This window comes from Carassius gibelio, chromosome A23, assembly GCF_023724105.1.
Source record: "Carassius gibelio isolate Cgi1373 ecotype wild population from Czech Republic chromosome A23, carGib1.2-hapl.c, whole genome shotgun sequence".
NCBI lineage: Eukaryota > Metazoa > Chordata > Actinopteri > Cypriniformes > Cyprinidae > Carassius > Carassius gibelio.
This window is the reverse complement of record NC_068393.1, coordinates 11890246-11906646: the sequence shown is the minus strand read 5'-3', so window position 1 is coordinate 11906646 and position 16401 is coordinate 11890246. Positions and strand designations below refer to the sequence as shown.

At 37.5% G+C, this 16401-nt stretch overlaps 2 protein-coding genes across 3 annotated transcripts in view; one reads left to right on the top strand and one right to left on the bottom strand.

Moving 5' to 3' along the window:
* Positions 1–16401, bottom strand: part of LOC127944202 (acidic mammalian chitinase-like) — a 41068-nt gene that overhangs the window by 948 nt on the left and 23719 nt on the right. The window contains exons 1-10 of one of the 2 annotated variants that reach the window (XM_052540045.1): positions 7982–8360; positions 7863–7889; positions 7376–7580; positions 7210–7266; positions 6959–7124; positions 1525–1649; positions 1208–1331; positions 920–1102; positions 704–820; positions 496–628 (exon numbers count right to left, since the gene is read on the bottom strand). In XM_052540045.1, the coding sequence (XP_052396005.1) occupies positions 496–628; positions 704–820; positions 920–1102; positions 1208–1331; positions 1525–1649; positions 6959–7124; positions 7210–7266; positions 7376–7580; positions 7863–7889; positions 7982–8009 (1165 nt within the window). In that variant the 5' untranslated portion in view covers positions 8010–8360. Of the gene's footprint in view, positions 1–495; positions 629–703; positions 821–919; positions 1103–1207; positions 1332–1524; positions 1650–6958; positions 7125–7209; positions 7267–7375; positions 7581–7862; positions 7890–7981; positions 8361–16401 lie in introns of those variants that run through there. The other variant, XM_052540046.1, reaches the window with a different exon arrangement.
* Positions 1–16401, top strand: part of LOC127944199 (N-fatty-acyl-amino acid synthase/hydrolase PM20D1.2-like) — a 32851-nt gene that overhangs the window by 6751 nt on the left and 9699 nt on the right. The window lies entirely within an intron of this gene.

Here is a 16401-nt window from a genome sequence, read left to right as displayed (position 1 = left end):
AATCTCAAGTCAAATTAATATTTCACATGTATTAATTTAAGGAATGCAGTCGTGTTATAAGTGGGATCAGTCATTATCACAAAATAAATTATGAAGGGGTGACATAGAACTGACTGCAGATGATCTATTCTTTATAAAATTCTTACAGGTGTGATGTATCAGATGTATGGAAGCCCAATTCTGCCACAAAATAATAATAATAATTATTATTATTATGGCATAAAAAATAATGACATACAAAGTCAAAATGATGAGACACAAAGTAATCATGAGAAAAATAGAAATTATGAATGGCATTTTAAGTAATTTACAAGATCTAAAGTTTAAATTATGAGATACTAAGACTTTTTGTCTCATAATTATAAAAACTTAGTATTTCATTTCTAATTATTTTATAAATATATTTTTACTAAAACACAATTTTATTTATTTATTTTTTATTTATTTTTTTGTCTTCTGTGGAAACAATGGGCTTCATTAAGATTTGAGACATACCATTATTAAGAAGTGTACGGAGACGTCCAATGAGAGGGTATATGCCCTGCCCACAGAACTGTCCTGTGAAGTCATCAAGATCCAGAGTCCAGACGAAAGCTCCTCCAAACTTTTTCTCCTTTAGATAGTTCACCTGAAGCAGACCAGATCTAGTTATTCTGAACATGAGATTGCATTACATTTTATGTAACTTTTATGAGGCATTTACTTTAGTCTCAAAACTTTCTTTGGTGTCAAATCCCACCCAGTCCTGGCCCTTGGTTGCATAAGGAACTTTCTGATCATCAATCCATTGCACAGTGGTTCCTTGAAGGAAAGGACAGACCTGATGGAGAAATATTGGTCCATAACTATTGGTCCATTTATTTTGTACAAATCACATTACATTATAATGTAAGTGCATGTGTTTAGGTTGTGGTAAGACCTCATAATAAGACCAGAATCCGGGCTCTCTGGTGTACTTTCCAGCTGATCCAGGACCACTAGTTGGAGCTCCAACTCCACTGGCTGCAGATGCCAAGTGAAATGTTCTTCCATAGGTTGCAAACCCCATCCTCAGCTTCTCCACAGGGGCACCCTGATCTCTCCAGTATGTCATTGCAAAATCCTGCATTGTCATGACAAAAATCACTAATTTCCTGTTGCATTATATGATTTATATGATATTATATGTCAGAAGCTAAGAATTCAGTAGGATATAAGGCCTTCTCACAGTATTGAAGTAGATGTTGTCTCCTGTTTCCCCAGAGCCACGGTACAGAGGACTGTTGTGCCCAGTAACAGTTTCCCATGAGCCATGGAAGTCATAGGTCATCACATTAATGAAGTCCAAATACCTGCATTACCAGAAGATAAACGTAAATTCAGAGTCATCAGTTCAGGCTGAAGACATTCAACCAAATAAAATCTTAAATATTTTATATTTTATATACATTAAATATTCATTTGATTGGTATTTTAAGGTATGCTGTCCAAAACATATTCTTATTTCATGATTTAAAATGAAGAAAAACTCTTCAGAAAACATACTTGGCGATCTCTGCAATTTCATAACCAGCATCAATGGTTCCTTTCCCAGCAGCCACTGCAGCAGAGAGCATGAGTCTGGGGCGTCCAGTGGCAGAACCCTCTGCCTCATAAGCTTCGAAAAGCTCCTGTTATAGTCACAGGTTTGCAGTGGATTAAGATCTGTGTATATATATATATATATATATATATATATATATATATATATATATATATATATATATATATACACATATACATACACATATACATACACACACATATATATAATGCGTTAAAATTATTATAAAAAAAAAAAAAATTAAGCAGACCTGTTCATCTCCGAGAAACCCAAAGCTGCATTTCATTTCTTAATCCACGTTTTGAATGAATTTAGTGAACTTTTTGGCGCATTGAACCCATAGACAGTAAATGAGATGGACACATTGGATTCAACGGAGACAATTCACTATTCAAGTGAAGTCAATTAGAAGAATGCACTTCCTGGGGGTTGAGCGTACTGCGCAGACTCAAACTGAGCTTGATGACGTAGAAGTCATGTGAGCAACCTGTCTGACAATTTTAAGTCTGCTAATCGCTGTGCCAAGAGAAATATGAATCACCCACCGAATCTTGCAGACGTTGTTGAAATATTTTGTCCCGTTGCTTTTATGGACTCTCTATGACTTCTCCCTTGACTTTATGCATCCACGTCCCCCCCAATTGCATCATAGACAGTAAAATATTGCCTGCGAGCTTCTCCTCCTGTCCATACAGTAATTTCTCTACTGTGGTTATGATGCAATCGTTGGCCTATTTTTACAAAAACTGTAAAATAACGTAAGATCCAAGGTAATGGGGCCTTTTATACATTTTCGTGTTTCTTTAGAAATAATTAATGGACAAATAGAGTCTTTTAACGCCTCAGATGTAAAGTCAAAGTGAGGCCAAAATGAATGGGAGTCAATGGAATGCTAACAGCAAGTGGGGATCCGCTAACCAATGGCAGTGCCCAGGGATTCTTCAATAAAATATGAAACCCTGCTCCCCCATTGGCTATAGTCGCATTGGCTTTGAAGTGGTGCTGCACAGACCGATCGGTGTGTGACATCAAAGTACAGTGAGAGTGATTCAAAAGCACAAGGAGTCGTCTGCTCTCTAAGCTCTTGCGATACTTTGATGTCACACACCAATCCTGTCTGATGATGATGACCCGCTTCAAGTTGAACGAGCCTAATGACTCAAAGAACCATTTATAAAAAAACATTAGGTGCGTTCGACTTCATGCAGTACTGCGCAAACTGATCGCCGTCTGACTTGAAGCAGTGCATGCCAGTTGGAAATTTTGTGTCTTCGTGTCTTCTTCTTCGTGCTTATTGGTGGTTCACATTCTTTTTCAGAGTGTTACCGCCATCTACTGTAGGCAATGGATCAGAGACTTAAATCCTCACTATAGTGGCTAGATGGGAATCGTTCATGTTGCTGTGTGTTTCAGCTCCTCCATTAAAAGCCCAATTCCCTTCCGCCCACACTAATTATAAAAAAAAAAAAAAAAAAAAAACCTTCCTATATTCTATGTTTTAACTTGGTTGCCTACCGGATTCAGAATATCCCCTAAAGCTACCCGTTGATCACCTTCCTTCTGCATTTCTCCCATTAATGTCTTTCTTTCTTCTCCATTTTTACTACAGTCTATAATTACATGTTCCACTGTTTGTCTTACTCCACACCTGTCACACATACCATTAGGATGTTTTCCTATTAAATGCATTGTTGAGTTAAGACCTGTATGCCCCAATCTCAGTCTTGATAGAATGCAATCCTCTTTCCTTTTCCTACTCAAACTCGTTCCCCTTCCTACCAGTGGTTGAACTGAATGAAGCAGTCTTCCTTTTCTTTCATTGTCCCAATACTTTAGCAATTTTTTTATATATCTCCCTTTTAATAATTGATTTGACTTCTTCTTTACTATGCTTAATGTCCATATCTTTATTTTCTTTTGCCATGGCTTGCTTCGCTAATTTGTCAGCTTCTTCATTCCCTAACACTCCAATGTGTGCTGGAACCCACAAAAATTGAACCCTCTTATTTGTCTCTTGCATCATTAATAAAATCTGTATTAATTAATGTAATTAACTTATTACCCTCCTAGTTTCTGCCTTGCTTTTTTTTTTTATACCATATTACATTTTCCCAATTATGTGTTGTCTTCAGTACCTTGAGGGCTTTCCTTTTCTTTCTAATTGCTATTAAACATTTCTCAATCCACCATGGGACTATTTGTCCCATCCGATCCCCTTCCTTATCGGGATGTTTTCATTTGCTGCACTCTGTATCCCTTCTACCAGTTCTGCATACTTATTTTCAATTACTATTTCCTCATTAAACTTGATCATTTTTAATCTTACCTCACTAATTAATTCAAAGTTTTCCCAATCTGCTTTCTCATATTTCCATTTAACTATATTTCCTTGTTTTCCTTTCCCTCTCTCACAATTTCCAAAAGCACTTATTATTGGGAAATGTTCGCTTCCCACTGAACAGTTCTTCAATACTTGCCAGTTTGTTATTGCTCCTATCGAATTTGACACTATTGTTATATCTATTGCTGATCTATTACCTGAATTTAACTCCATACAGGTATAGCTACCATCATTTATGCAGACTAAATTTTTCCTCTCCATTACCTCTTCAATGACCCTCCCATTATTATCAGTTTTTAGACCTCCCCACAATGTAGTATGGGTGTTAAAATCTCCACACCATACTACTCTATCTTCATTTATCCCTTTAATACCTTCCATACGTTCTAATTTTAGTCATTTACATGATTGTAGAATTGTTTTATTACATACATATTTTTTCCAATCCATATCTCAATACTTATGTACTCCATTACTGTTCCCTTCTCCAGAACTCTATACACCACTCCTCCCCTATTAAAATTCATACATCATCCACCATTCCTTTCTTCCCTATCCCTTCTCACACTTATATATCCTTTTAACACAAAATCTAATCTGGGCTTCAAGCAAGTTTCTTGAACACATATTTTCACTCATTTCATTTATATATCCTTTAAATTCTTGTCCATTTGCACAAAGGCTTCTGGCATTCCACTGAAGGATACTTAATTATACATAATTATTAACCAACCCATATCTCCTGACTAAGCTGAGATTCTGTATTGATTAGACTTCTCATTACCTCCTCAAATTTCAGTCCTTTAATATTTAGGAATCTTTCTGCTGCTTTGACAATTATCTGTATCTTTTCTGTTCTCCTTCCTACGGAAGTTCTAAGCGGCCATGCATTTTTCCTTTTTGTTTTCTCGTTATAACGACTTAATTTTCTGGTTATCTCGACATAACGAAAGTCGTTTTCTCGTTATAACGAATTATTTTTCTCGTTATCTCGACATAATGAAGTTCGTTTTCTCGTTATAACGACTTATTTTTCTCGTTATCTCGACATAACGAAAGTTTGTTTTCTCATTATAACGACATGACAGTTTTACTGTTGCTATAGTAACGAACTCAACTTTGACAGGCATCTGATGGACAACCATGCAGGGGCTATACTGTAGCCTATATTTCGCCTAGGTAATAACGTCTACAATACTGTATATAAATAAAGGCTGATCAATCACTGTTGATTTTTCCAGAGACAGTACAACGAACATTTTGTTTTTGTAATTAACATGTTTAAATGGCAACACCGCGAAATTAGAGCTGCTTGGATTAAACTCACTTTTCATTTTCCCTTTATTTCAAATAAAATTATATATAATTTGTAATTTGTAGTAGTCATTATATGATGTGGCAGATATCATGTGTGTTACAAGCTTCTGTTTGAAAAGAGCGTCCATGTGTACATGTAGTGTATGTGTGTGTGTGTGTGTAGAAAAAAACGATTACAAAATTATAGAACAAAACTGAATTAAATAAACCTATGGATTTTACATATATATCACATTTCTCATTAATATGGTTAACAATAAAGATTAGTAATAAGGAAAAGAAGCACATCAGCCTACATCGTTAAATCCCGTCCTACTGTAGATAAACAGAATACAGTGATGTCAACCTTGGTTTTGATAAGCAGTTATTTTATGACACAGAACGCGTTGGTGAAACTCATGCATCTAGCAGGAATTTAATACACAAAATATTCATATTGATTCAAGCATATTTAACATTTATGAATTAATTAAATGTCAGTAATGAAGACTGCACAAATTTTAGCGATCACGAGGAAGGTCCGCGTACAGTAAAGTGTATAGTATACAACACCCCATCAGTTATATTCAGGTCTATAGTGCCACCTGCTGGCGCAGTTTTGTAACTTCTTAGAGAAAACTAGTTCGTTATAACGAGAAAAAGAACTTCGTTATGTCGAGATAACGAGAAAATGAAGTCGTTATAACGAGAAAACGAACTTCGTTATGTCGAGATAACGAGAAAATTAAGTCGTTATAACGAGAAAACGAGAAGAAAAAATATTATAATGCATGGCCGCTTAGAACTTCCGTACCTTTCGGTTTGTGCTGTACAGTTTATTACTTTTACCATAAACAGTACAAATCTTTTCTTATTTACTATCACATCATCTGGTATTTTGCTCTCTCTACTTCTTCCTGTACTCGCACTTAGGGATGGGTATCATTAAGGTTTTAATGGTATTACTACTCTTACCGATACTGCTTAACGGTCCGGTACTTTAACAGTATACTTATCGGTACTTAGTGTTGTGTTAGGTAGTCAAAAACTTTGCATTTCTCTGTCTGCACATAATGCACTTTTGAATTCCGCCCTTACATGCAAAAATTATGTTGCACTTATGACAGATAGCGTTGTCTGCATCAACTCTAGTGAAGTTTAACCACACTTTGGAACGTTTTGCTGTCTCCGCCATCGTCACTCTTTGTATTAAGCGTATTAAGTTTTCGTACTGTAAGGGGCTTTCTGATTTTTTTTCCCAAATCCTTCTGGCACTTGCGTTCCTGAGACTTCTGCCATTGCTAAGCAACCATGACCTGCTCTCTCCATGAAGAAGCGGAAATTTCAGCAATGGATAAATGGATTTGCAGTACTAAAAATTGCTTGCAGTAGCTCTGCTACTAAATTAATTTAAAAATCTACATCTAATATCAGCTGTTCCTTCATCTTGGCTGAGATTTCAACGTTGTTACGGAAAAGGTGAGGAAGCTACATGACCTGTGGTGCGCTTGCGGCATTCTGAAAAGTTGAGATGTTTTTAACTCGATGCGGTGCGGACGCGCCTGGAAAAAAATGAGCGCTTCACACCGCATGCGCGTCGCTTCCATTTTGAGCGCGCATACCGCACGCCTACATTTGAAATAAATATATATATATATAGAGAGATATATATATATATAAAATCTTACATAATATAATATAATATAATATAATATATAAATCTGTAAATACTACAGTACCTTACAGAGCAGAGTGAACCTTTGCTTGTCTTCTGGAGGACTTCCACGAGAACCTGGATACTCCCAGTCCAAATCCAAACCATCAAAGCCATATTTCCTCAGAAATGTGATGGAGGACTGAATAAACGTCTGCCGGTTTGCTGATGTGGACACCATGACAGTAAACCTGAAGTCATGACAAGTTTCATGAAAATGAAAAATTTGTTTATCAAACATCCTTCAGAATTCTGTGTTTTGAGCAGCATTCTTACTGAGCTGTGCCAAAGTTCCATCCTCCAACAGCCAAGAGAGTTTTCAGACCGGGATTTCTGTCAAGTCAAATATTTGAATCATTATTTTCTGTATTGCTCTGACAAATAATCATTATTCAAATTAACATTACATAATGCTTTCACAAACAAAACATCAGATATATACTTTTCCTTTAGTCCATTGAAAGATTTGTAGAGAGTATCATCATTCCATTCGTACGTGACCAACTCATTTGCCTGATTAATTATGGAAAAAGCATAAATTAAATGAGTGCACAGATGTGGATCCACATTTTCTGGCAGGTACTTTCCAGCATCAGGTCTGTACTGTGACCAATTTGTGAAGTAGCATGCGAGTTGGGAGGCCCATCCTGAAAGAAATAACTAAGATTATAATATAATATATAGCAATACAATATCCAATTATTAATTACGATATATATATATATATATATATATATATATATATATATATATATATATATATATATATATATATACAAATATTATTATAAGCAATGGTTATTATATTTATTCTTTCTATGACCCTACATAAGAAAAGCGGTTTGCAGAATGGATAAATTATTAATATTATTGTCAGTAGTATATAGTGATTTTAGAACACGTAGGAATGAAACAACAAATAAAATTACCAAAGTGACACAGTGCCAGGGAAAAGCCTGGAACAAGGTAAAAAGAAATGTTAACATATGAAACACTCTAAGGCATTGGAGCTCTTAAAAATCATTTCTGTAAGATCACAATCACGTACCAGCTAGAAAAATGAGCTTGGTCATCATAATGGGACGGTCGTATCAGTCAGGAAACTCTGTCTGCCACTGCTGTTTGAATGACAGAAGTTGTTGTTTATATAGACTAACCCCTAACACACATAACTCCCTGCTTAATATCAGTGATTAACCAAAAAACACGAACACACAGGAATTTCCCTAAAATAGCAGTTCCCTGTCATCTGACCTGGATGTTATCATACAATACATTTTTAGAAGATGGATCATTGCACTTTAACAGTCTTTAGTTTTTGTACATTGTGACTGTACAGTAGGTGTGTTTGTTGCATTGTTTAAACATTAATAAATCAGTGAATCAAGTGTCTAATTTGAACAGTCATTTCAAAAGCACAGGCCCTCTCAGAACATTTTAAGTCGTACTTATGGAATAAAATGTACAAAATTACATCCACTGCAAACAAAAAAAATAAATAAAATAAAATCAATCAAAAAAGACTGTAAAACATCCTTAGATTTACATTTTATCTAAAGCAGCTAGAGGAACATATTCATAGTGTACAATGTCCACAGAAAGTTACCAGAACCTTTTCCATTTTTCGGCAATTTGCTTAATGCTTATCTTTATGGTCTAATAAACTGACATAATGATCACAGCTGTTACTTTCATTTGCACTGGAGTTGAAATCTCCAACTGACTCCAAATGACAATGTTCAAATTGTAACCTTGAATTCGTGCTTAGCCCAGACATTATCCCTTAATTATACTGTTTGACAATTAAACAGTCTGCCAGGGTCAAATGAAGGATTGTATAAAAGATTTTAAAAACTGCTTTAGTCATTTAATGACTAAATTTGCACAGAAGAAAAAGGAACAAGTAGCATTTAAAATTATACATTACAAAACACTGTCATGGTGAAGTATGAGAAGTACACAGTTCTTAAACAATGTGGCAATATTTAACTTCCCTGGTTCTTGAACTTCCTTCTATGATTGCACGGAATGCTGTATTGTGAATATTACTCAAACATGTGACTCAAATATGAAATAAATCTTTTTTGAACTTTTGAACTTTGTAAATTTACATGATTATCAGCACTTGGTATTGTTAGTCATGTTTTTTTACATAATAAAAAACTTAACATAATACACAATTTACAGAGACTGTGGTTTCTCAATGTTTGATTACAGGTTGTGTAACATTGCCCATGTTTGTGGTAGAGCTGGTGTTTAGGATCTGGTCAGTTCACTCTGTCCTCTAGTGGAGAATATTGACCTATCAGCCTCATAACGGGCCCTTAAAGTGACAGTTCATATAAATATGAAAACACTGTTATTGTTTACACTCATGTTGTTCAAAACCCCAAATTTGGGATAGATGTGAGCTTCGGAGGAAGGCAAGATTATACTTTTGTCTGTTCCTCAAACAAATGTGTCATATGACTACAGAAGACTCCTTACAGACCATTTTAAGGTGCTTTTATCACTTGTTTTAGCTTTTTTTGGAGCTTGATAGGCCCTGGTCACTGTGAACTTTTATAACCTTTATTTCAGTGACAACAAAAGCATTAATTCACATGATGCATTTTAATAAGTGAAGCACTACTACATTTATGATAGTACTCTTAGACTAAAAAAAAAAAAAAAGCCATCACGTACACATACTATAGTACAAAGCAAAGGATTAGATTGTATTCTGTGTGAGAATAAATGGTTTGTAGTCCATTAATGTGATCTACAGTTTTTTTCAATTCAATTCAAGTTTATTTGTATAGCGCTTTTTACAATACGAATCGTTACAAAGCAACTTTACAGAAAATTATGTTTCAACAATATTTAGTAGTAGCTTATGGTGGTGACTGTCAGTTTGTGCACGTTTGACAGGATGAAAATGAATACAAGACGTAGTCAGCTAGACGATGAACATTATTAATATTATTAATTAATAATTATATGATTCAGTCACACTTGTAGCATTATTTGTTAGTTCTGTTTGTTGATTCAGGGTTAGCATCATTTGAGGTCCTCTGAGGGACAGCATCATCTCTTCTCAAGTGTTCTGGATCCAGACTGGAGCTTGTGTAAATCCTAGTTACATCCCGTGGCAAAACATAAAAACAAAATAGAGACATCATTAGCATAGCTGCTGATCCAACAAACTAAAATTAGTTTAACCCAAGCTAATGAATAAAAATGCACATTTGATCAGATGCAACTACACTCACAATTTAAGAGATACATTATTTCAATGCTTGGCGAAAGAGATGCGTTTTTAATCTAGATTTAAACAGAGAGAACCTGTCTGAACCCCGAACATTATCAGGAAGGCTATTCCTGATAATGAGTTTGGGAGCCAAATGTGAGAAAGCTCAACCTCCTTTAGTGGACTTTGCTCTCCTAGGAACGACCAAAAGTCCAGCGTTTTATGACCTTAGGGAGCGTGATGGGTTGTAGCGTGGTAGAAGGCTAGTTAGTAATGCAGGAGCTAAACCATTTAGGGCCTTATAGGTAAGTAATGATAATTTGTAACTGATACGGAACTTAATAGGTAGCCAGTGCAGAGACTGTAAAATTGGGGTAATATGATCATATTTTCTTGACCTCGTAAGGACTCTAGGTGCTGCATTTTGGACTACCTGTAGCTTGTTTATTGACAAAGCAGGACAACCACCTAGAAGTGCATTACAATAGTCCAGTCTAGAGGTCATGAATGCATGAACTAGCTTTTCTGCATCAGAAACAGATAACATGTTTCGTAGCTTGGCAATGTTTCTAAGATGGAAAAATGCAGTTTTTGTAACATTGGAAATATGATTTTCAAAAGACAAATTGCTGTCTAATATGAGTACAGCATAACAAAACTTAAAGAGATACATACCGTCTGGTATAGGGCATTGTGGACACTCGCGTTATCCATATATAGAAGTCACAATTAATATAATGTGAAGCAGAAAACATAAACATGACATACAAAACTTAAAACATATGACAACAGTAGCCAATAAAAAAAACACACACAACTGTTCAAATGCTGGTGGTCAGTGCAATTTTTAAAATGTTTTTCAAATAACTGTCTTCCGCTCAACAAGGCTGCATTTATTTGATCAATTATAATGTTAACTGGACAGTTTAATACCTCCTTCAGGTGTCTGAAACTCAATGGTGTTGCTGGGCGGACCCTCAAAGCGATTATTGGCCACTACAATATACATCCTGTAGTTACTATATGGTACAAGATCGGTCAGGGTCCCAGACAGACGAGGTCCATTAGCTTTAAAACTCTTGGTCTTAATCCTCCGGCTAACAATGTGCCAGGGCAGACGACTGCTCTCTCTCCAGTAATAAACCTGAGAAACCAACCACAGCTCCATCAGCAGCCCACATCATTTACTGGGAGGGAATGAACTTACCTGTGCAACTAAGAAGCCATACTTTGTACTCTTTTATTTCACCCATGATGTCAGCTCGTGCCACTGGATCCCAATGGACTATCAGCTTTGTGCTCTCAATGTCTGACACGCTCAGATCAGATGGAGCGGCAACTGGACCTGTTAGAGAACCCACTATGAGTGAAGCACTGACCGGAATCTCTTCTTCTAATGTATGCTGAACAGAACTTCAGTAGATGTGATCTTACGGTCCATTCTCTGTACTCCAGTGGCTTCAGACACAACATAAACATCACAGTTAATATAAATCATATGCACGTGATTACATCACAATTCAACAACTCTGAATAAAATGACTGCTATCCATCAATCATCAGAACATTACCTCCCAGCTGATTTCCATGTTATTTCGGAACACATTCATAATGTTACAAAAGATTTTTCAAAAGTATTTCAAATAAATGCTGTTCTTTTGAACATTTAATTCATCAAAGTATCCTGAAAAACATGGTTTCCACAAATTTATTAAGCAGAACAACTGTTTTCAACATTGATAATAGTAATAAATGTTTACTAAGCACCAAATCAGCAGAAGAGAATGATTTATAAAGGATCATGTGACACTGAAGACACTGAAAATTCAGCTTTGCATCATGGGAACAAATTACATTTAAAAATATATAATAAAAATAGAAAACATCTATTCTCAAACATAATAATATTTCACAATAATGGCCTGTTTACACCAAGAGTGATAACTATATTGATAGCAATATAAGCATCATACCAACATATGATAACATTATTTATAAATAAGCACATGCTCCAATTTTGTTTTCTGCCTCTTTAAGTGTTAAAAGTCAGGTGGATCAATTGGCTGTCAACGTTTTTATCATTTATCATTCTGAATGTGAATCCAACAATATTTTTCCTCTGTGCTGTTATTGTTATATTGTGGACTTGGCTACTCTTTTTACAACTATAACTTTATCATTATCATTATAGGAATCATCCTTGTTGTAATTGGACTGTAGTTGTGATTGACAAAAAAATCTTACAGACCTCAAACTTTGGAAATTGTGGGTCCACTAGACACTCATCACATGCCCCTGACTGCCCTGCACCGGGACAAACATGCCGACACTGTCAAAAGCTGAACCACTTTGCAAAATGTTGTCAGTCTGCCCCAGTTCAAGCTCCTACACAATGAAACCCACATGTTAACAATAAAACCCCTGCCATTATTCATTCAATAAATATCAATTCAGCAGGGTTTTCTGCATGCGCTGTTACTATGGCAGATTCCTGTATTTCACTGCTACTGGACACAGGGGCTAAAGTCTCACTACTCAATATGACTACTTATGAACATTTCCTGACACACTTGCCCCTTCAGCCGCCTTGTCTGAATCTGTTTGGATATGGAAGTTCTGCAATTTATGTTATCTGTCTTGTACATGCACCTGTCCAGTATGGCAACAAGGTCCTACCCGACTTCCCTTTTCACATTACACACCATGTCAGCAATATCATTGGATTGGACCTGTTTATTAGTCTGGGCTTTTCTCTGCTAGACAATAAGGGGGCTCAAATTCAGACTGTCAACTGTCTCTGCCAACATGAATGGCCAACATTGTTTTAAGGCCTTGGCTGCCTAGCTGCGTTCACTCATCAGCCTCTTTTGGATCCTACAGTTAGACCAGTCATTCAGTCACTTAGCCGCATTCCACTGGCATTGCGTAAGGAAGTCACAGCAGAACTTGTGAAACTGCAAGCAGAGGGCATCATCGAACCTGTTGACACCTGTTGACACCTGTTGTTTTATCTGACAGTGGCTAAGAAAAAACTTGCAGACTAAGAGTTAGTGTGGACTTAAGGTCCGTCAACAAAGCAGTAATCCCAGATTGCTACCCTCTGCCATCAATCGAGGAGCTGACTACACACTTTCATGGCTCAACAATTTTTTCCAAACTTGACCTCCGTCAAGGCTATCTGCTTCTCGCGCATTCATCCTGACGGAACAAAATTACTCAACAGGAGAGAGGTAGGCTCTGGCTTGTGTATGGGCCTGCGAGCACTGGCATGCCAAACTTTATGGCAGAGAATTGACCCTTCAGACTGATCACCAAGCCCTCAGTGCACTTATGTCTCCTTCTGGGTCTGGTCACAAACCACTGTGCATGTACCATTGGACTGACCACCTCCAGCAGTATGACTTTACAATACAATACACCTCAGGCAGAGATAATGTGGTGGCCGATTTGTTGTCCGTTCTGTTCTGTGTCATCGCCCATTGCCTTCTGTCAGGTGGCTGAGGACAGGGACTTTATTCATTTATTGCATGCACCCCTGACAGCCTTGTGTCCTTGGAGGAACTCACAGCAGAGTCTGCTGCTGATTCCACACTATCTGCGGTCCGTGAGTATGTCCTGAATGACTGGCAAACTCAAGTGGCAACAGAAATCCTGCCATATGCCTGAGTGAAACACGAACATGCTGAAATGACTCATGCTTGGCTCGTGGGCACTGCGCCTTTATTCCTGCTAGACCCAGATGACTATGCCTGACTATGGTGCATGAGGGCCATCACGGCACAGTCAAACTAAAGCAGCACTGTAGTGATCTTGTTTGATGGCCAGGGTTGGACAAAGACATTGAACAGCTTGTTCGGGATTGTGCTCCATGTCTTCTAAGTGGGAAAACAGGATCAACAGTTCAGCCGCCACTAGGGTTTTCGCCTTGGCCAACTCGACCCTGGGACCACATTCAGCTGAACATCTATGGGGAACTCCATGACGTGCCTCATCCTTTGTGTTTCCTTGTAGTAGTTTATGTTCTACATTCAAAGTGGCCAGAGGTTACATCTGTGGGCTCGGTCACATCCAGTTCCATCATTGACTTTCTGGAGATGCTCGTTGCCCACTGGGGCCTGCCAAGGACCTTGACGACAGACAATGGCCCCCAACTAGTGTCTGCTGAGTTTACCAGCTACATTACATTAACATTAATGCATTTAGCAGACACTTTTATCCAAAGTGACTTACATTGCATTCAAGCTAACAATTTTCTCCTAACATGTGTTCCCTAGGATTCAAACCCCTTACATCCAAAGCAAAGGCATTAAACACATTCGACAAGCTTACTATCAGAAAGATTCAATAAGTCACTAAAAAATGGTCTGAGAGCCCACTTAGCACAAGGCTGCTCTTTCAATGAGGACTTGTCTCAGAGTCTTCTACACTACAGAGCAGCTCAGCATGCCATCACTGGGGTGTCGCCAGCAAAACTGATGCTAGGGCGAGAGCTGGAGTTACCCCTGCATAGACTTTGCCCTCCTACTTCTCATGGTGGAAATCCTGTGGTGAAAGCCAGGGTACATGGACAACAGCTCAAAGCGCGGGGCAGATTCGACGCAAAGAAAAAGATCCAGATTCCAAGAATCTTCCCAATGGACTGGGTGCAGGTTCAGCAGCCACACCGGAAAAACAAGCTCCACACTTTCTTGTCACAGCCCCAGCAGGTGCACAAGCAGTTAGCTCCAGTTACATTCAAGTTATCTGATGGTTCGTGTTGGCATGCCAATTGGCTTAGGAAAGTACCGTGCCCCTTCTGGTGCAGATCACACCCGAGACACTGTGTTCCCTTGCTCTCTGTAATTATACTGTAATTGTACTCATAATCTGGTGTTAAATTAAAGTTATGTGTTTGTTACATTGATAAGATATAAAAAGCGCTGGTCACTTTAAGAGTTTGGAATGGGCAGTGGTGTTGATGCTAGAATGTTTTCATGCAGTTCAGTGATGTGAGTGCTGACTTGATGGGAACTAATGAGAAAAATAAAAAGTAAAATAAGTTCAAATACGAGTCCTCTTTACAGACATAACACTCAGTCCTGGTACCCAGGTGAGTCTAACGCTCCTCTCTGATGGGTCTGATATCTCGTCACTAGGCGGGTCTGGAAAATCTAAAAGCAAAAGTATGCATCAACAATATGCTCATGTTTACACTGCATACATGTATAGAAATGGAATATATTTTATGCTGGTACCCATCACAGTGGGTTTGGCTGAGTAAGTGACCTCCTCCAGTTCACTTTTAACCCTGCAGGTGTAGATGCCTTTATCTCGTCTGTACACATCAGCAATGCTATGTACACTTACATTTTGAAATCTTTTATGCAATTACTCCACATTTTGTATACTCACAATCACAACAGACATATTTCCTGTTTTTATGCTTGTATTTGTGAGAATTTAAAAGTTAAAACTTACAAGTTACTGTTCTTACAACTTACCAAACTGATTTGGATGATGAATGTAAATGATAGTAAGACAATATATTTACCACCGCAGATCAGGTTTAGGAGAGCCAAAATATGGATATTATTTCCAACTTTAGATCATTTTATCTTTCATATCAGAAACATCTGAGTCGGACACTTACTGCTGTTCAGCCAATAAGTGTCAGGTTTTGGTGGACCTACAGGAGGTTTGCAGGGAAGGATGAGAGGAAGTCCAACCACCACTGAGACTGGCTCAAGATACTCCTTCAACTAGGTACAGGCCTCTGCTGTGTACGGGCTTACTGGTGACACACATATTGATGTAACTGGACAGAGCAGAGCCAAACTCATTAGTTGCGTGCACTGATAGACACCCTCATAGTCATCAGGACGACCCCAGAAGAAAATCTCTAATGAGCCAGAACGCCACCTCATGCTGACCTGAGGATCTCGAGCCACATTCAGGTACACTCCATTACGTGTCCAGGTGAAGCTATGTGCAATAACTTTCATCTGTCAATTAGACCTTTTCTAACACAGCTGTACATAGTCATTTAAAAAACGCATACATTTTACATTTCAATCAGTCAATATTTTAGCACTTTTTAAACAACCAAACAAAAGCAAATCATATCTAGACAATCCAAATTTATAAGGTAAAAATTAAAGGGTTAGTTCACCCCAAAATTATGTCATTAATGACTCACCCTCATGTCGTTCCAAACCCGTAAGACCTCCGTTCATCTTCGGAACACAGTTTCAGATATTTTA